The sequence below is a fragment of the Thalassophryne amazonica genome, chromosome 9 (assembly GCF_902500255.1).
Source record: "Thalassophryne amazonica chromosome 9, fThaAma1.1, whole genome shotgun sequence".
NCBI lineage: Eukaryota > Metazoa > Chordata > Actinopteri > Batrachoidiformes > Batrachoididae > Thalassophryne > Thalassophryne amazonica.
In genome coordinates, this window is record NC_047111.1 from 80,466,900 (window position 1) to 80,489,230 (window position 22,331).

General features: G+C 40.3%; 1 protein-coding gene across 2 annotated transcripts in view; it reads left to right on the forward strand.

The window, feature by feature from the left end:
* ephb4a (eph receptor B4a) overlaps positions 1-22,331 on the forward strand; it is a 143,940-nt gene that overhangs the window by 81,793 nt on the left and 39,816 nt on the right. For both annotated transcript variants that reach the window (XM_034178520.1, XM_034178521.1), the window contains exons 3-4: positions 1,965-2,246; positions 13,075-13,459. In XM_034178520.1, coding sequence (XP_034034411.1) covers positions 1,965-2,246; positions 13,075-13,459 — 667 coding nt within the window. The remainder of the gene's footprint in view (positions 1-1,964; positions 2,247-13,074; positions 13,460-22,331) is intronic.

Below are 22,331 nucleotides of genomic sequence, written 5' to 3' on the forward strand. Positions count from 1 at the left end.
CCTGTGTCCTGAAATTATTCTGGGGTTTTTGTTGCTGTTGTTGTTTTTTCAATTCCTCAACGCTCCTCCACGATTGGCACCTCCTCCATGACGCCACAACTATGGCAACACCTCCAAGCAGACTCAACTCCCACCACCTGCGCAAGAGGTGCTTACATCCATCTCGGAGGATTTGACAACCAAAGCCTGGCTGGTGGCGGCATGGGAGCAGGATTCAGTAGGACATACACGTCTACACCATTATGTCCCAGATCCTGGAGATGGCGTCGAAGGAGAAGACCTACCTCGCCGGCAATGGACCCTCCTGAACCGCCTACCCACAGGGGTCGGCTGCTTCAAAGCGTCCATGAAGAAGTGGGGCCTAACAGAGAGCGCAGCGTGTGAGTGCAGGGAGCCTGAGGAGACTGCCAACCACATTGTCACCGCCTGTCTCCTGCACAGACCACCTTCAGAGGAGGGCCTTTTCTGAGTGGGACCTGAGATGAGGGTGTGGCTACACGACACAATGCTGGACATATGATGACGATACACGAAAGAAAAACTCAACTTTTCTCTTTATTTTTGTTACAGTTTAAGCCCGTTGTGCAGTAGAAACGGCACACTGTTATGTGGCAGTGAGTGTTGTACAGCAGTGCTTGAGTAAAACCACCATTTATCAAGGTCTTAAACTGTACTTTCCATTCAGAAACAGTACGTTGGTATTAACAAATAGTATCTTTTACTTTAAAACATATTTTCAATTCATATTAGTGAATTGTTACACCTCCAATATTTTTCAATCTTAAAGATAAGAAAAGATTTTAAGGCACATTTGGATCGCTTTCAAAAATGAGCCGACTCTCATTTTGTCACTGTATTTAGTGAGAATCTGTAAACCACTTTAAAATTTTCATTTTTGTAGTCAGATAGCTAGGCAGACTGTGTCCTCCTCTTTTGGTTACTCATGATTTTAACAGTTTTGTAGGTATATTGTAGATTTGTACATCAATGAATTTTCCAAAATTGCTTTCAAAGCTTAGCTGACTTCTTCATGTCATTTTATTCAGATTATGTCTGGGAAAAAGTTCCAGTTTTGGAATTATAGGGAACTCTTGACTGTGAACCTGTATAGCAGTCTGGTGGTGTCAGGTTTTTAGAAGACTGCCTCCTGGATGGGCGTCATTGTTGACCTTCTCGCTCTTCTTACACATCATCTGTCAATCATTGTGTGCTATCTAATAAAAGCAAAATTTGTCAAAATATCAGTGAAAAAGGACAAATGGCTCCTTGAAAAGATTCAGACATGGCTGTGAGTGCTGTGCTGCTGTGCCATTCATTCAGGCCAGCACTCTGGCTCACTCAACACATCATCTGTAAATGGATTTTGAAAGATTTACATATTTACATAACTGAATTGTTGAGGCTCAAGTTCAGCGGTTCTCCTAAATTCTACCCCGAGTATGTTAATTTCCTGTGTGTTTCCCCACTCTTGGGAAGTTGGTAATGGTGAGTGTGCTTGCTGTTGACTCAGAAGTCAAACATTAAAGTGTTTTTACTGTTGTTTCATCTCAAATGTAGATTTCTGGGGAAGGTTTTCTCCACATGTACATATTTGTGTTAGCCTTTTTGTTTGCTGGAATTTTAGTCTAAAAGTGTGTTTGGGAGGATGAAAGCTTTGTCTTGTTTGGATGCTGTGTGCAATAGTGTGCTCTGTTTGACAAGTAAGACTATTCCCACTAGCTGGGCTGCAGTTCAACAGCAGGAATGATTTAACAACCCAGATTCAAATTTGGGTTGGAGTAAAATCCAGATCTCTCCCGCTGACAGGTGCAGCAAACCAGACTGCCAACAAAGATGTACAGCTATATTGTGATTAATGGGTCTTTCTTTTTGAACAATTATTTAGTGTTGAGACATTTTTTGGTGGTTTGAATGTCATTTGAGCCTGATGTCTGACAGCCTTTTGTTCTTATGTTTTCTTGAAGTGGGAGGAAGTGAGTGGTCTAGACGAGGAGAACAACAGCGTGAGAACTTATCAGATCTGTCAGATTGACAGTCCAAACAGCCACTGGCTACGAAGTGGTTTCATCCAGCGAGAAGGAGCCTTTCAGGTGTATGTGGAACTGCGATTCACTATGATGGAGTGTTCTTCCAGGAGCACCCACCACCGCAGCTGCAAGGAGACCTTTAACCTCTACTACTACCAGGCAAACTCAAACGAGGCCACGGACTCTTATCCACCGTGGATGGAGAACCCATACACCAAGGTATCATGCTACTGTGTATATATGCTTCTGAAGGTTGTCCAAAGAATTACTTATGGTTCCAGATTGATTAGCTTTTTCCTTCCATGGTGCACTTTACCTCTGTATTTCATAAGAATATAATTTACTGTACTTTCCGAAGGATAAATCACATTTTTTTACTAGTTTGAGAAGTCCTGCGACTTTTATATGAAAAAAATCAGGATTCATGACCACAAATTTTCTTTATACTTGACATGAGAAACACACCATTAAACTCTGTTTTCATTTTAAAAATGAGAGAGGTGGAAACTTCCTAACAGGGCTTAATTACTTTCAGCACACTTAAAGCATTCTTTAAACGAGCAATTGTGATGGCGTTACTATTTTGAGCTTAATTACTTTCAGCACACTTAAAGCATTCTTTAAACGAGCGATTGTGATGGTGTTACTATTTTGAGCTTTTCTTCATGTTGGAGTCCAGATAAAATACAATTAGCAGTCATGCTCTCTTCAAGCAAATATGTATGAAAAAATGCCTTTATTAAATAGCAGACAGTGCTCTCTAATGACACAAAGAACTGTGCCGTTAAAAACACAAAAACAGACATTCATACGCTGCGCTGTTACAGCGCAAACAAAAAGACGTTCATGTCCACAGCAGAGTAACAACGTGAACAGGAAACAGGTAAATGCACTGTGAGCTGATTTAAAACTGAACTGACTGCAAGTTTGTGTTGGACCACTCTGTCACTTTGGGAAGGAAGGAAGGAAGGAAGGAAGGAAGGAAATGTTCTTTGTTCTGAAGACATACCATAACACTTTTTTTTTTTTAACTGGAAGACACTTTTGAATGAAGATGGACTTTTTTCCTCTCTATTTAGAAGAAACCTTATTTGGCCTTATTTGAAAATGCAACAGTTCTTTTAACGAAGAAGAAATTTAACAGTGAGTTTATTTTATAAATGTACTAAAAAAGGAGTTTAAATTACATTTAAATTGCATGGTACATTCATCTCACATATGTTCGTCTGTTCAGTGACTTAATCCATTTTGCTTCTTCTTGCATGAAGTGATAAATGCGACTTATACACATTTTCCCCCTCTGTTAAAGAGGCATTTTTGGACCAGTCCAACTTATACTCTGGTGTAACTTAAACTTTGGAAAATACAGTACATAAACTAGAAATCAAGCTACAGTTCTGAAGATCTCTCATGGTTAAGCATCTTTGGATAAATTAACACATCGTTGGTGTTCAGCTCATAGTACCGTCTTTGACTTTTTGCAAGATCAAAGGTCACAGAGGAAAAACACTGATCTCTTATTACTCATCTTAAAGTATCTTCCAGTAAATTAAGATGCAGTTGAGCCTCAAGGTCTTACTAGTACTTTTAATGTAGTCTTTGTTCAGTCAGGTTTAAACTGAAATAATGTTGCTACTCTCCATTCAAAAAAAATCGTTAGTTCAGATGCCAATAAAGCTCCTGGATTTGATCTGCCACAATATAGACAGTTACAAAAAGCAATATGTCCTGGAGGGGTACTCATAACGCACATACCTCCGACACTAATTGCAACACCATTATGACCTAGACCAGCAGGACAGCAGTCAGAATTCCGTTTTGCCGTCTCATCTGTGTCAATAGTGGCCTTCCTTCCTTATGTTATGCCAGGCTTTTCCAAGAATGTTACAGAAAGAATGGAAAGGTACACCAGTCTCTTGATGTTAAAGCAAGAGATAAAGGGCTAGGAGAAAATTAGAACTGATTGAAGTTGATTACCATAAATTGAATAAACCCTCTCCTGATCCAGGAACCATTTCCCCACAATCTCAGTCCATTACTTTTTGAGCTGTCTGGATACAGACAGCTCAGACAGACAGATAAATAAGCAGATTTGTGTGCAGGAGTACTCACATACCATTCACCTATCCTTGACAGCTGGCAGAGATAACATAAATTAATAGATTCATGCAGTGACATTGCATTACGTTTTTAGATTTTTAAGGCACTTCATTGAGTTCAGTATCACACCTGGAACTCACTGAACACATTTTCATTATTTATTCTCTGGACACAGGTGTCTGGCGATGGCAATACTTGTATATGAGTGAGACGATCCAAGTCTTTCGGGTCCTGGTGTTTCCAGTCTTACTGGTTGGTTATGAGACCTGATGTTCTCCAGTGACCTCAGACTTTCTGTTACGTGAATCTCGTTTCCACTAGGCCTGCCACAACTAGTCGACTAGTAATGACTATGTCGACTATTGAAACCCTCGACAACTACTAATTTAGTAGTCGAAGAGTCGTTTGCTTTGAACCCTGAACCAATGAAGCAGTGCTTTGATCCACTGCTTCATTGTATCTTTGCTTTGCTCCTCCTCAGAAGCGGCAACGCCGCTTCTTAACCCCTCTCAAAGCCATTAAAATATGTCAGTCGTGAGTCACTTTTGTGCGGATTGTCCTGTCTTGTTGCGAGAAAGAAACAAGAATTGTCCTCCGTTCCTTCAAATGCTGCTCCGCCGAGTCAAGTTACAAAGATAGAGTCCGCTGGGAATTAATAACTTCAAAGCGAATCACTGTTTAAATCAAATGACACCTGTTTCCAAATGTTGGAATAGAAACAGTAAACTGCAATCCCTCAAAAGGTTTTTTTTTTTGCTCCCAAAACGAGACATCCTGGATGACGTGCAGCAGCCCAAGACTGTATGAGTACAGATCTGCAGACTCCAGAACCCAACTGAGCTCAGCTCAGACGTATGGAGAGACATCCATGCTTTTGACAAAAACTACAGATTTTTTTTTTTCTATCTATGTCCAGAGATCAAGGACCCCCCATGTAGAGTTTAATTATGTCCAAAGATCAAGGATCCAGTGACCAGTTTAATATTTATTTACTTTAAGACTCAATAAAATGTTGTTGACGTAGAAAACCTGTAAAGCCTACTTGTAGCAAACAGAAAATTCACAGGAGGCATCGATAAGGGAATCGATGTGGAATCAATAATGGTATCAATAAAATGCAATAAGATGCAATTTACGTATGATCCGACTAGTCAACTATTTGCAAAAATAATAGTTGACTAGTTGACTATCAAAATAGTCGTTTGTGGCAGCTCTACTTTCCACTGACAGACCGGGGTTGGTGCGTCATGGTATGTGCAAGTCAGAATGGTTAAGTCTAACTTGGCTTGCATTTCCACCGCCAGCAGTACCCTTTTGTTTGATAGGCGGACCATGTAGATGTCGACATGGACGTCATTGAGAGCATGTACACTGTTGCGTTTATATCAGTGATGAAAGTTTTCCGAAAATTCCCGGTAATCCACATTTTTACTTATTTGGCGAATGCTTCCTGGTTATTTTTGACAGCATATGTCAGAATCCATTAATGCTCCACGCCCATACAGTTGGTGGCGGTAATGCACTGTGTTGGTATGCAGATTGCTAAGAAACTCGAAAGAAGAGGAAGAAGGGTTATTTTTGTTTTTCTGGCGCACGTCGGATTTAGTCTGTATTTGTAAAATAGTTTGGAAACATCTCTGCTGAGACATCACAGTGGATATTAAGTCACATTTTCACATCCTGATCTAAGACTGAAGGATAATGTTAAGTGGTGCCGCTCATCCACGAATCCAGCGAATGAGAGACGCTGTTACAGATTTTACTGTGAACTCCACACTGTGTTGAAATGACAAAGCAAATGGATGACATGTTCTGCTGCAGGGAGACTAAAGTTCATCAGGAAGAAATTCAAATGTGGCTGGTGCAACCAAAAGGACCAAAATGCTGACCCGACTTTTTTAATCATCATCTACGAGGTCTGTCCGTAAAGTCAATCAACTTCAATCAACTTTTTTCTTATATAGCGCCAAATCACAACAAACAGCTGCCCCAAGGCGCTCCACATTGTAAGGCAAGGCCATACAATAATTATGAAAAACCCCAACGGTCAAAACGACCCCCTATGAGCAAGCACCTGGCCACAGTGGGAAGGAAAAACTCCCTTTTAACAGGAAGAAACCTCCAGCAGAACCAGGCTCAGGGAGGGGCAGTCTTCTGCTGAGACTGGTTGGGGCTGAGGGAAAGAACCAGAAAAAAGACATGCCGAGAAGGGGGGCAGAGATCGATCACTAATGATTAAATGCAGAGTGATGCATACGGAGCAAAAAGAAACAGTGCATCATGGGAACCCCCCCACAGTCTACGTCTAAAGCAACATAACCAAGGGATGGTCCAGGGTCACCCGATCCAGCCCTAACTATAAGCCTTAGCGAAAAGGAAAGTTTTAAGCCTAATCTTAAAAGTAGAGAGGGTATCTGTCTCCCTGATCTGAATTGGGAGCTGGTTCCACAGGAGAGGAGCCTGAAAGCTGAAGGCTCTGCCTCCCATTCTACTCTTACAAACCCTAGGAACTACAAGTAAGCCCGCAGTCTGAGAGCGAAGCGCTCTAATGGGGTAATATGGTACTACGAGGTCCCTAAGATAAGATGGGACCTGATTATTCAAAACCTTATAAGTAAGAAGAAGAATTTTAAATTCTATTCTAGAATTAACAGGAAGCCAATGAAGAGAGGCCAACACGGGTGAGATATGCTCTCTCCTGCTAGTCCCCGTCAGTACTCTAGCTGCAGCATTCTGAACCAACTGAAGGCTTTTTAGGGAACTTTTAGGACAACCTGATAATAATGAATTACAATAGTCCAGCCTAGAGGAAATAAATGCATGAATTAGTTTTTCAGCATCACTCTGAGACAAGACCTTTCTGATTTTAGAGATATTGCGTAAATGCAAAAAGGCAGTCCTACATATTTGTTTAATATGCGCTTTGAATGACATATCCTGATCAAAAATGACTCCAAGATTTCTCACAGTATTACTAGAGATCAGGGAAATGCCATCCAGAGTAACGATCTGGTTAGACACCATGCTTCTAAGATTTGTGGGGCCAAGTACAATAACTTCAGTTTTATCTGAGTCTAAAAGCAGGAAATTAGAGGTCATCCATGTCTTTGTCTGTAAGACAATCCTGCAGTTTAGCTAATTGGTGTGTATCCTCTGGCTTCATGGATAAATAAAGCTGGGTATCATCTGCGTAACAATGAAAATTTAAGCAATGCCGTCTAATAATACTGCCTAAGGGAAGCATGTATAAAGTGAATAAAATTGGTCCTAGCACAGAACCTTGTGGAACTCCATAATTAACTTTAGTCTGTGAAGAAGATTCCCCATTTTCATGAACAAACTGTAATCTGTTAGACAAATATGATTCAAACCACCGCAGCGCAGTGCCTTTAATACCTATGACATGCTCTAATCTCTGTAATAAAATTTTATGGTCAACAGTATCAAAAGCAGCACTGAGGTCCAACAGAACAAGCACAGAGATAGTATAGGTCCTTTTTATTTTTTTCAAAAAATATATGGATTTCATTCATATGTTTTTACGTCAGACATGCTTGAACCCTCGTGCGCATGCGTGAGTTTTTCCACGCCTGTCGGTGACGTCATTCGCCTGTGAGCACTCCTTGTGGGAGGAGTCGTCCAGCCCCTCGTCGGAATTCCTTTGTCTGAGAAGTTGCTGAGAGACTGGCGCTTTGTTTGATCAAAATGTTTTCTAAACCTGTGAGACACATCGAAGTGGACATGGTTCGAAAAATTAAGCTGGTCTTCAGTGAAAATTTTAACAGCTGATGAGAGATTTTGAGGTGATTCTGTCGCTTTAAGGACTTTTCACGGTGCGAGACGTCGCGCAGCGCTCTCAGGCAGCGTCATCAGCCTGTTTCAATCTTAAAACCTCCACATTTCAGGCTCTGTTGATGCAGGACGTCGTGAGAGAACAGAGAAGTTTCAGAAGAAGTCGGTTTCAGCATTTTATCCGGATATTCCACTGTTAAAGGAGATTTTTTTAATGAAAGACGTGCGGGCGGATTGCAGCGTCGGCTCGCAGCCGCCGCGACGCTCCGCCACAGGAAAAACACCTCTGTTGGAAGCCTTGAGGACAAGTTGGAACGTCTCCAGCTGATAAACAATTTCTCATATACTCACTCCACTGAAAGCCATCAAAAGCCAACTGGATTTTAACAAATGGTTATCAACACGGAGGTGTTTTTCCTGTGCCGCCGCGCCGCGTCAGCTGCGTCCCGACGCGCGGACCCGTCCGCACGTCTTTCATTAAAAAATCTCCTTTAACAGTGGAATATCCGGATAAAATGCTGAAACCGACTTCTTCTGAAACGTCTCTGTTCTCTCACGACATCCTGGATCAATAGAGCCTGAAATGTGGAGGTTTTAATCTTGAAACAGGCTGATGACGCTGCCTGAGAGCGCTGCACGACGTCTCGCACCGTGAAAAGTCCTTAAAGCGACAGAATCACCTCAAAATCTCTCATCAGCTGTTAAAATTTTCACTGAAAACCAGCTTAATTTTTCGAACCATGTCCACTTCGATGTATCTCACAGGTTTAGAAAAAATTTTGATCAAACAAAGCGCCAGTCTCTCAGCAACTTCTCAGACAAAGGAATTCCGACAAGGGGCTGGACGACTCCTCCCACAAGGAGTGCTCACAGGCGAATGACGTCACCGACAGGCGTGGAAAAACTCACACATGCGCACGAGGGTTCAAGCATGTCTGACGTAAAAACATATGAATGAAATCCATATAGTTTTTGAAAAAAATAAAAAGGACCTATACTTTACGGACAGCCCTCGTATATAGAAACGTTACACCCCCAGTAAGTCTTGATTTTATTAAATTGTGTTTTTGATGGAATTCATTGTCAGGTGATGTTATTCAAGTTATTTCACACAAATCAAACTCTGTCTTTGGGATGAATTTACTTCAAACTGTCTCCATGTAAACATGACTAGCTAGCCTGCTAAATCTGCATTTTATGGTTTCTTCTGTTACATGGGCATGAAATATCTATGTGGAGGAAAAAATGATAAATAAACATGCTTGTAGAAGTCAAATATTGATGTGAAAAATGTTTGTGCATCATTCTGCACAACACTTAAGTTGTGAGTATCCCAGAAATGCTGACATCAGCACTGGATGAAAAAATCTTTATTGTGTTTCCAAGTGAATAAGAATCTAATTGAAATCCAGATCAGTGTTCCTGTGAACTAAATGTTATATTGGTGATGCAGCTTTACTTGTATCAAATTTAATTTTAGTTTATTTTAAGACATTATCATTTGTTATAAAAGCACAAATTGCTGAAGTCAAATGTTTAGATAAATGTATATATAGAACAGTAACAGTGCAATGTAAATATGTGGTCTTATCAAATAGTAATAACACTGTATTCTAATCCATGTGACAGACTGTGTGTTGTAATTTTGTGATCTTGCCAATAGTCTTTTCACACAACTTGTATTGTGACGATACAAGTTGTGTGACAAAAACTTCTCTGCGGTGGAAAAATTTACTTGACCCAGCAAAAAATGTAATTAACATTTTTTTATTTAATAAAGTTTATTTAATTTAAGAAATTAAATTTTTTTAGAGATTTTTTTTGGTGGGCAAATAGGCCTGAAAATGCACCAGATTGCATCTGAGAGCATCTGAGAATTCAGATATTTCTGGGAGTTGACCCACAGACCCCCTGCCAGGTTCAAGCCTTCAGCCCTTCCCAAAAACTTTCTGTTTTGTTTTTTTTGTTTTTTTCATGGCCCACTTTCATCACTGATATTTACTGTGTGTGAATGGTTTTAATATTTGAAATAGAACAGTGAATTATTGTGTGAGCACTGCAGCTTCAGTTGCTGAGCCAAACAAAGAGCAATAGTGGGTTAGCGCCTCCCTTTTGTAACCGGTCCATTATTTTTCTCACCCCAGCCAAAGGGTGCCGAAAAAGTGGTACAGTATGGGTTTGTTATTTTGGTACCCGTTCCTAAATATGGATGTGGAATGTGGAAACGCACAAATACCATGCCGTACCGACCAGGACTGCTTGGTAGAAAAGGGGCTTTAGTGACACTCGGATGTGACAACTGGAAAAGGCTGATGGGTCACCCACATAGCACCTGGCTGCAGCAGCTCTGTGGTTACTTTTGGGAAATGTGGATGGACCCATTTGTTTATTTATTTGTCTGGGTGGTTGCCATCCAGGACCCAGGGCAGTCTTTATAATAAGCATCTTTAATGTTTTGATAGTTTTACTGTAACACCACGTTACACCAATCAGTGTTTTATTTTCAGTATAGGTAAGTGTCGCATCTACCTTTCTCTCAGTAAATGTACATTAGTAGGTCCTCCATATGCCCCCCCTCCCCAGTTTATGTTATTTTACAGAAACTGTTTTCAAGTGTCTCCTTGTGCATTCAGTACATTTCATTTCATTCACCATTCCTATTTGTGTTTTCCTTGTCTGCTGACTTTCAGTGTCGGCATTGCTCATGAATGCATTAATTTTAAGGAGACAACAAATCCCTGATGGTGTAGCATCCTTGAACACATTGCCAAGGAGACATTTTGAAAATAGGCCCAGGTCTGAAACTGCTTTGCCACTTAACAGTGTAGCAGTGACAGAAAAAATAATGGTGATATGTACACTGGGATGAATATTGAGCTCAGGTTTCCCTGGAAGCTGATTTTCAAGGTGCACTGATGTTACACAATGGCTTGTTAGAAGAACATGAATCAAACTAAAACGGTGTGATTCAGAAAGCACTCAGTACTTTAAAAGTAAGACTACTTAGTGTGATTATGGCAGAAATCATAATTATTTTGTCCAAAATTGAAGTCACGATTATTTAACAATGGAGTTTCTTTAAATTTAACTTAAATTTTAACTTAAATGTAATTGTACTGAAAAACTGCCTCAGCCACCCTGGTGCCACCAGTGGAACTAACATCAACAAGTTATCATTACCTGCTAATTAGTGCTAACATTCAAATGAAATAATACTAAAATTCAACTCGGTAGAAGTACTGGAGCACCAGCTTCTTAGATGGTATGCTCTTACACATAAAGTAATACAGCCTTTGTGTTTTTTAAGATTTAAGTAAAAAATATATATATTTTTTTGGCACCATTATAATTTTATTCCTTAACATTTAAATAAGGGATTCATAATATATTGCCAATATGATCAAAATTTGTGATGTCTGGAAACAATTTAGAATTTTGACCCATGTGGGTCGCGATCAGACGCGATGATATACATTTGTTAACGACGTCATACATCATGTGTGGGCTTCACCAGAGCTGTACGAGGATGCTGGGAAGGAAATTTAAACTGATCTCACAAAGGACGTAGACATGGAGGAGAGCAGAGCTAAATATGGTAGATCTGTTAAAGTGACTGAAAGTGCAAGAAAAAGACACAAAGTGGAGGAAGACAAAGTGAAGCATAGGTGATCAGAGTACACTGGTCGAAGGTACGGAAGAGGGGGAGGAGCAGCTCTCTTGCACGGCTGACCAGGACAATGTTTTCCAAAAGCTTTTTATTGACAAATCTGGACATCAAACGATGGTGAACAAAAACACCATGTTGTCTGTTGTTGATGGGGGAAAAAATGTGAAATTTGTAACTATAAACACAAAAAATTGTCACCTAATAAGTAGTACCTGATAGCAAAGAACAAGGATTTATAGTTTATACCAAACTTACCACAAGATCTATTGGTTATGTTGACAATATGACAACTTGAAATGATCAAAGCCATGTGAGTTGTGTTGATCAACTATTATTCTTTCTTGGCAGTGGGTCAGGTCACAGGTAATTTCAAAACCTCATGCATGTGCGCATGTACTTCCTCCTGCAGTTTGTCTACACAATGGCGACAAAGGAAGGGCCAATATCTGCAGTGGAATTCCCCCCAAATAACCATATTTGCTTCATTAAAACAAGCCGTAATTTTGCAACATGTTACAAAAATAAGCCTACGTTATAATGATTAAAGTTAGGTAGACGCTGAATTTGGTGAAATTTGAAGGGCTGTACAGCTTTAACAGCACACCAAACTATATATATATACTTATATATTTCTGATAAGAGGCTCAGTATGGACAAAAATGTAACACCAGTTAGAGGCCACCCACCAGGCTAGAAAGCATAATTGCAAAATGAAATGTGGCAAAACAGTTGTTTTTATGTTGATAACATTACATGTAGTAGTCAACATGTGATTACATGAACTCTGCAGAGGGAACAGGCCCGCGGATGGCACTGCCGAGACCTTCAATAGATGATGGCTTGGCACCCCAGGGCGCCAGACTGACTTTAGGATGCCATGCCTGTTGCTCCAATGACTGGAGACCCTGCCTGTGTCGGAAGCCCCACACGTTGTGAAATTGGACACACTATGATTAAAGACCCAAAATGAACTGTTTTTAATTTCAGTTAGCACTGTTTTTTGTTGATCATCTCTTTTCTCTGTTTCTGTTTTCCTTTTCTTCTGTTTGTTAAGAAATGCTTGTAAAATTTGTACAAAGCTTGCAACTGTTAGAATGGCGTAAGCAGTGGGTCACCCCTCTGAGTCTGGTCTGCTTGAGGTTTCTTCCTCATTATCATCAGAGGGAGTTTTTCCTTACCACTGTCTGTTTTCTCACAGGGGTTGGTAAGGTTAGACCTTACTTGTGTGAAGCGCCTTGAGGCAGCATTGTTGTGATTTGGCGCTATACAAATAAAATAAATTGAATTGAATTACATTATTTTTGTAATGGTTAGAAGCCAAATCAAAATTTGATTCATCGCCCAGCTCTGCTTCAAAACATGATTTGTAGTTAGTGGGCTGTCATGGTTGAAACAAGCATTTGAACCATAACTGTGTGCTACTGACTTGTTCATGTTGGGATTTGGCCATGACATAATAGGTATCTTTTCTCTACCTTCCTGTTGTAGGTGGACACTGTGGCTGCAGACTTTCTCCTGAGGAAGGGCGGAGAGCGGAAATTTAATGTGAAGACTTTAAGACTGGGTCCTCTGTCTAAAAAAGGTTTCTACTTAGCCTTTCAGGCTCAGGGGGCCTGCATGGCCCTGCTGTCGGTCAGAGTATTCTTCAAGAAGTGTCCTCCTCTAGTCAGTGCTCTTTCGTCCTTCCCTGAAACTATTCCCCGTACCCTGGTTCAGGAGGCACAAGGTGTGTGTGTGGAGCATACAGCCCAACAGGGGCCTCGGCCCCCTAAGCTCTTCTGCGGGGAAGACGGCCTTTGGGTGGGTCAGCCAACAACATCATGTGCCTGCCTACCAGGATTTGAACCTGCTGAAGGATACACACGGTGCACAGGTATGAGAAACACCCAGGTTTGGTAACATATACAACTCTGTATGAATACTATACCCACACAGTGTCTCCATAAGCAGAGCAGGCAGACTAAACAAGAAAACAATGGTTACAGGAGGGTGGAGAGGAAATGAGAGAGCAAAAAAGTTAATGAGACAGGGGAACGGTGGTGACACTGGGGGGGCAGAGAGGTCAGTTGGAGCCGCACTTATCTCAAAGAGAAAAGTAAGGGTCAAAGGATCACTGCTGACACAACTCGTAAAAATACCTATGGTTCAGCTAAGATAGAAGGAGCGCAGGAGGTGTGGAGATGTGAAATGAGCAAAAGGGTGACAAATGGAGGGGTAAAGATCATATCACTTTGAGAACATCAAAGCAGTTCAGACAAAGGATGAAGCAGGATTCTCTCAGAAGCTGCGCAGCGGCTTTGTATAATGAGTCCAATTAACAAGATTCGTGCATGAACACTCCTGACTCACACATACACTGCATCACACTGATGCTGGAGCAGAAATGCATCATCTAAAAATGAAGTACAAGGAGAATTTTTTTTAAGGCCATCACATACTTGCTTAAATTGATGTTTAGAGGTAGAGTTTGATTTGATCTCTTTGGGGGATTTCATGAATTTTGTCACAACAACAAATGTGACATTCTGCCTGTGATGGAGTGCAGTTTGCAATTTGTGTCCATCGTTGAAGAAAGCTGCAAGGACAAAAACCTACCAACCCATAAAGAGAATTGCCATAATAGCGTGATTAAACAGCCAATTTTCGTACCAGGCTGGTCATTTTAGAAAATGAAATTGACAACTAGGTTTATAATTAAATTAATTTTGTTGTAATGCTATTATCCTCTCATAGACAATCCGTACATTTTCTGGGTCAAGCAGCGCTCTAACTTAAAACGTATGAATGCTGTCAAGTTGATTTAGTGGGTTAGATGTGCTTGATTAGAATATTTAAACCAAGTCTTTGAAGTAAAGCTTGAGCAGGCTAAAAATACCTCTGAATTTCCATGAGCAGTATATATTTCTCCTTGTACAAAGTACTTGCAAGCGTAATATAAAGCAGAAATATAAAAGATAACACAACGAAAATTTATAAAGAGGTTTGAGGTCTCAGAGTTCAGCAGCTGATGTTCCAGCAGCTGTCACGTTGTGACAGTATGTTACTCCAGACGTAATTGCAATAAACTACATTATTGCCATTTTATGACTATTTTATGCTGCAAGTAATTCAGATGCAGTCTTTCAAAGTTATCAATTCTTAAGTATATTCATACATTTGATTTGGAACATGGAAAGAAATATTGGAATATCCAAAATAAATAAAACAAATAAAATAAAACTGCATGACGGAAACAAAATTGACTGTAGGGGGTCTGTTCAAAAATTACACCTAAATAAGCAAGGATCTTTAAAGTAATTTGATATACCAGCTCGTTCACATTAATTGACCTGCCTCTCTCATTTGAGTTAAGCCCAAAATTTTCCCACTCCAGAGCTGTGGAGTGTGTCTTTTCACCAAGTCCATTTGGAGTTGTTCTTTAAAATGTTCTGGTAGTCATCAAGAATATTTTTTTTTTCAAATTATTTTCATTTATATAGCGCCAAATCACAACAAAGTTGCCTCAAGGCGCTTCACACAAGTAAGGTCTAACATTACCAACCCCCAGAGCAAACACACAGGTGACAGTGGTAAGAAAAAACTCCCTCTGATTTGTGGAAGAAACCTCAAGCAGACCAGACTCAAATGGGTGACCCTCTGCTTGGGCCATGGTACCAACACAATTTACAAAACAATTCACAAAACGAATATACAGGAAATGTTGCTGGTGCACAGGACAGGAGGGTTACAGAAACAGACACCACACCCATCTCTGGATGGAGCCGCACCTAAAACAAAGAGAAAAAACAGAATCGGGCATCAGAAAGACAACAAATACAGTATAATTTGTCAGCATTAAGCAACAAGAAAAACAAGAAATACTAAGGTGATTAGCCGCCACTAGCCCTAAGCCTCACTAAAAGACCCAGAATTAAGATAAAGTTGAGGCTCCAGGCTGCTCTGTTTACAAATAAAATTAATTTAAAAGAGTAAAAAGCATAGTAACATATTATGTCACTATGCTAGCCATACGAAATGGAAAATAAGTGCGTCTTAAGTCTGGACTTGAAAGTTTCTACAGAATCTGACTGTTCTATTGATGAAGGGAGATCATTCCACACAACAGGGGTATGATAAGAGAAAGCTCTGTGACCCACAGACTTCTTATTCACCCTAGGGACACAAAGTAGTCCTGCACCCTGAGAACGCATGCCCGGGCCGGTACTTAGGGTTTAATTAGGTCAGTTAGGTAGGGAGGTGCCAGTCCTTGAACAGTTTTATAGGCTAGTAGCAGAACCTTAAAATCTGATCTCACAAGGACAGGAAGCTAGTGAAGAGATGCCAAAATGGGTGTAATTTGGTCAAACTTTCTGCTTCGTCTCAAATGTCCGGCAGCAGCATTTTGAACCAATTGGAGACCCTAATGCTGGACTGCAGTAAACCAGAAAATAGAACATTGCAGTAGTCCAATCTAGAAGAGACAAACGCATGAATCAGGGTCTCAGCATCAGCCATAGACAGGAAGGGACAAATCTTCGCTATATTTCGCAGGTGGTAGAAAACAGTCCTCGTAATATCTCTATTGTGGAGATCAAAGGACAACATGCGATCAAAAATTACCCCAAGGTTCCTCACTTTGTCAGTGTGATGTATGACACATGAGCTTAGGCCAAGCATGCGGGGGTCAAATTGATGCTGATGTCTCACTGGACCAAGAACCACCATTTCAGTCTTATCAGAGTTTAAAAGTAGGAAGTTGATAGACATCCAGCTTCTCACTGATGCAAGGCAGTCCTCTAAGGATTTTATGTGGATGACATTGCCAGCAGTTATCGGCATGTACAGTAGTGTTCAGAATAATAGTAGTGCTATGTAACTAAAAAGATTAACCCAGGTTTTGAGTATGTTTCTTATTGTTACATGGGAAACAAGGTACCAGTAGATTCTCACAAATTCAACAAGACCAAGCATTCATGATATGCACACTCTTAAGGCTATGAAATTGGGCTTTTAGTAAAAAAAAAAAGTAGAAAAGGGGGTGTTCACAATAATAGTAGCATCTGCTGTTGACGCTACAAACTCAAAACTATTATGTTCAAATTGCTTTTTTAGCAATCGTGTGAATCACTAAACTAGTATTTAGTTGTATAACCACAGTTTTTTATGATTTCTTCACATCTGCGAGGCATTAATTTTGTTGGTTTGGAACCAAGATTTTGCTTGTTTACTAGTGTGCTTGGAGTCATTGTCTTGTTGAAACACCCATTTCAAGGGCATGTCCTCTTCAGCATAAGGCAACATGACCTCTTCAAGTATTTTGACATATCTAAACTGATCCATGATACCTGGTATGTGATATATAGGCCCAACACTATAGTAGGAGAAACATGCCCATATCATGATGCTTGCACCACTATGCTTCACTGTCTTCACTGTGAACTGTGGCTTGAATTCAGAGTTTGGGGGGTCGTCTCACAAACTGTCTGCGGCCCTTGGACCCAAAAAGAACAATTTTACTCTCACAAAATATTCCTCCATTTCTCTTTAGGCCAGTTGATGTGTTCTTTGGCAAATTGTAACCTCTTCTGCACATGTCTTTTATTTAACAGAGGGACTTTGCGGGGTATTCTTGCAAATAAATTAGCTTCACACAGGCGTCTTCTAGCTGTCACAACACTTACAGGTAACTCCAGACTGTCTTTGATCATCCTGGAGCTGATCAATGGGTGAGCCTTTGCCATTCTGATTATTCTTCTATCCATTTTGATGGTTGTTTTCCGTTTTCTTCCACGCATCTCTGGTTTTTTGTCAATTTTAAAGCATTGGAGATCATTGTAGATGAACAGCCTAAACTTTTTTGCACCTGCGTATAAGTTTTCCCCTCTTCAATCAACTTTTTAAACAAACTACGCTGTTCTTCTGAACAATGTCTTGAACGTCCCATTTTCCTCAGGCTTTCAAAGAGAAAAGCATGTTCAACAGGTCCTGGCTTCATGCTTAAATAGGGGACACCTGATTCACAATAGTTTGTTCCACAAAATTGATGAACTCGCTGACTGAATGCCACACTACTGTTATTGTGAACACCCCCTTTCTACTTTTTTTTACATGTAGCCCTATGTCATAGCCTTAAGAATGTGCATATCATGAATTCTTGGTCTTGTTGGATTTGTGAGAATCTACTGAATCTACTGGTACCTTGTTTCCCATGTAACAATAAGAAATATACTCAAAACCTGGATTAATCTTTTTAGTCACATAGCACTACTATTATTCTGAACATTACTGTATAACTGAGTATCATCAGCATAGCAGTGAAAGGTAATCCCAAAACACCGCAATATTTGCCCAGTGTGTGCTATAAATGCTGTGCTGTGTGCTGTAAATGGAGAAAAGCAGGGGGCCTAAGATGGACCCCTGTGGAACCCCAAATTTCATGTCACTAAGGTTAGAGGTAGTGTTATTGTACAAAACAGTGAGAACGACTGGTCAGGTATGATGTCAACATTGCAAGGGCATTCCCAGTAATCCCAAAATGATTCTCCAGCCTATGAAGTAGAATATGTTGATTCACGATATCAAACACAGCACTAAGATCTAACAGCACCAGAACCGTAGTGGTGTCCGAATCCATTGCAAGCAGAAGATCATTCAGCACTTTAGTGAGAGCCATCTCTGTGGAATGATATTTTCTAAAAGCAGACTGCAGTGGCTCTAAAGATTATTTTATTCTTAGTAAAGTGGATCATGAGCTGCCGTGAAACCACTTTTTCCAGAATTTTAGAGCAAAATGATATATTTGATATTAGCCTATAGTTTTTCAATACACTAGGGTCAAGATTAGATTTCTTAAGTAATGGTTTAATCACTGCAGATTTGAAACATTTAGGAACAGATCCAGAAATTAATGAGAGATTAATCATTTCCAGCACAGTCGGCCCAAGAGTGGGCCACAGGTCCTTAAACAGTTTTGTTGGTATAGGACCAAATAAGCAGGTTGTGCTTTTTGTAGACATTATGAATTTCCTCAGCGTAACATCTGTTTGTCTCAAGTACCATGTTTTCTTCACTTCAACTGGTTTGCTGACACTTGGAGTGCTTGAAGGAATTGCCACTGCCCCAACCACAGTGAAATTCCAATGTAGAGAGCAAATGAGGCAACACAGGTTTTGTGTTTGTTATTTGCTTTTTCGTGTTTATTCAGTTTAGTTGCTGCGCCCAACATGGATAATGGTACAGAAACCCCTGCTGTTTATTCTGGCATCATGTATTTTAAATGTTGGGGACATTCTTATGTAAACAACACATATACAGTGGGGCAAAAAAGTATTTGATCCACTGTGGATTTTGTTGAAGTTTTCCCACCTACAAAGAATGGAGAGGTCTGTAAGTTTTATCATAGGTACACTTCAACTGTGAGAGATGGAATCTAAAAAAAAAAAAAAAATCAGAAAATCACATTGTATGATTTTTAAATAATTAATTTGCATTTTATTGCATGAAATAAGCATTTGATCCACTAGAAAAACAGACCTTAATATTTGGTACAGAAACCTTTGTTTGCAGTTACAGAGGTCAGACGTTTCCTGTAGTTCTTGACCAAGTTTGCACACTGCAGCAGGGATTTTGGTCCACTCCTCCATACAGATCTTCTCCAGATATTTCAGGTTTGGAGTTTCAAATCCCTCCAAAGATTTTCTATTGGGTTCAGGTCTGGAGCCTGGCTCGGCCACTCCAGGACCTTGAAATGCTTCTTACGGAGCCACTCCTTAGTTGCCCTGGCTGTGTGTTTGGGGTCATTGTCATGCTGGAAGACCCAGCCACGACCCATCTTCAATGCTGTTACTGAGGGAAGGAGGTTGTTTGCCAAAATCTCACGATACATGACCCCATCCATCCTCACTTCAATACGGTGCAGTCGTCCTGTCCCCTTTGCAAAAAAAAGCACCCCCAAAAATGATGTTTCCACCTCCATGCTTCATGGTTGGGATGTTTTTCTTGGGGTAGTTCTCATCCTCTAAACATAGTAAGTGGAGTTGATTCCAAAAAGCTCTATTTTGGTCTCATCTGACCACATGACCTTCTCCCATGCCTCCAGTGGATCATCCAGATGGTCACTGGTGAACTTCAAACAGGCCTGGACATGTTCTGGTGTGAGCAGGGGGACCTTGGTTCCCTGCAGGATTTTAAACCATGACCTCGTCATGTGTTACTAATGTAATCTTTGTGACTGTGGTCCCAGCTCTCTTCGGGTCATTAACCAGGCCCTCCTGTATTGTTCTGGACTTTCTCAGAATCATCCTTACCCTACGAGGTGAGATCTTGCAGTATTTACACCAACAGTTGCTGTCTTCTCACTAAGCTGCTTGCCTATTGTCCTGTAGCTCATCCCAGCCTTGTGCAGGTCTACAGTTTTGTCCCTGATGTCCTTAGACAGCTCTTTGGTGTTGGCTATGGTGGATAGATTGGAGTGTGATTGAGTGTGTACACAGGTGTCTTTTATACAGGTGTGCAGTTAATACAGGTAAAGAGTGCAGAATAAGAGGGCTTCTTAAAGAAAAACTAACAGGTCTGTGAGAGCCAGAATTCTTGCTGGTTGGTAGGTGATCAAATACTTATTTCGTGTGATAAAATGCAAATTAATTATTTAAAAATCAAACAATGTAATTTTCAGGATTTGTTTTTTTTATTCTGTCTCTCACAGTTGAAGTGTACCTACGATAAAACTTAGACCTCTCCATTCTTTGTAAGTGGGAAAACTTGCAAAATCGACAGTGGCTCAAATACTTATATGACCCACTGTAAACATAGCAGACAATACTGAGCTTAGCAAAAAAATATCCAAGTCATTCTATATTGTATGATACATAGATATAGTAATTTTCGTGACAGACCAGCTTCATAAAACGGCGGAATTCTTACAACTGAATCGTGGAATGTGATCAAAAACATATCCCAAATTTGGAACGCCACTTAACGTGCCAGTGATTGTAAACCATTTCTTTGATAAATTTTGACATTCTCTTGTAAGTGGAGACAAATTTGCATTGGGATGCAGATGTTTTCAAGGGTTTTTCAAGGTTTCCCCCTCCTTTCCCTCCCAAAAAATATTCACATCATAACATCGCTGAATAAAGTTAAATTCTGACAGACATCTTTACTTCATCACTGCCATGCTGTAGTACTCCTCTACAAGTAAAGAGTGGAGGCTACATTAAAGGATTGTAACAGCCTCACAATATTCTCTCCATGTGTAATCTATATACTAAAAACCAAGTGGCCTCTGTGTACATGTATGGGTATGTGGGTGCGTGAGTGTGTGTGTTTGACTTCGATCACGGCAAAACTGGGGAGAGCTGACACTTGTCATTTGGTATACGTGTGTATTTTGGGTCAAGGATGAATGCTATGAAATCAGAAAATTGATAGAACTAATATTTTGGAGAAATTAGGGATACTAGCTATCAACAGTGAACAATGGATGTTGATTATTAAATTCTCTACTCACGTGGCATTCCAGCACGGAGCAGTAAATCATCTATAAATTAAAAGCCAAGTGGCCTCTGTGTACTTGTATGCATGCGTTTAACTTCGATCACGGAGAGCTAACATTTGCCATTTGGTATGCTTATGTACAGTGGGGAAAATAAGTATTTGACCCCGTCAGTTTTGCAGGTTTTCCCACCTACAAAGAATGGAGAGGTCTGTAACTTTTACTGTAGGTACTCTTCAACTGTGAGAGACAGAATCTAAAAAAAAAAAATCTAGAAAATCACACTGTATGATTTTTAAATAATTAATTTGCATTTTAATGCATAAAATAAGTATTTGAACACCTACCAACCAACAAGAATTCTGGCTCACACAGACCTGTTAATTTTTCTTTAAGAAGCCCTCTTTTACTGCACTCTTTACCTGTATTAATTGCACCTGTTTGAACTTGTTACCTGTATAAAAGACACCTGTTCGCACACTCAGTCAATCATACTCCAACCTGACCACCACAGCCAAGACCAAAGAGCTGTCTAAGGACACCAGGGACAAAACTCTAGACCTGTACAAGGCTGGGATGGACTACAGGACAACAGGCAAGCAGCTTGGTAGAAGACAACAACTGTTATGATTATTTATTCGAAAGTGGAAGAAACACAAGATGACTGTCAATCTCCCTCGGTCTGGGATTCCATGCAAGATCTCACTTTTTGGGGTAAGGATGATTCTGAGAAAGCTCAGAACTACACAGGAGGACCTGGTCAATGACCTGAAGAGAGCTGGGACCAAATCAAATCAAATCAATTTCATTTATATAGCGCCAAATCACAACAAACAGTTGCCCCAAGGCGCTTCATATTGCAAGGCAAAGCCATACAATAATTACAGAAAAACCCCAACTGTCAAAACGACCCCCTGTGAGCAAGCACTTGGCGACAGTGCGAAGGAAAAACTCCCTTTTAACAGGAAGAAACCTCCAGCAGAACCAGGCTCAGGGAGGGGCAGTCTTCTGCTGGGACTGGTTGGGGCTGAGGGAGAGAACCAGGAAAAAGACATGCTGTGGAGGGGAGCAGAGATCAATCACTAATGATTAAATGCAGAGTGGTGTATACAGAGCAAAAAGAGAAAGAATTACTCAGTGCATCATGGGAACCCCCCAGCAGTCTAAGTCTATAGCAGCATAACTAAGGGATGGTTCAGGGTTACCTGATCCAGCCCTAACTATAAGCTTTAGCAAAAAGGAAAGTTTTAAGCCTAATCTTAAAAATAGAGAG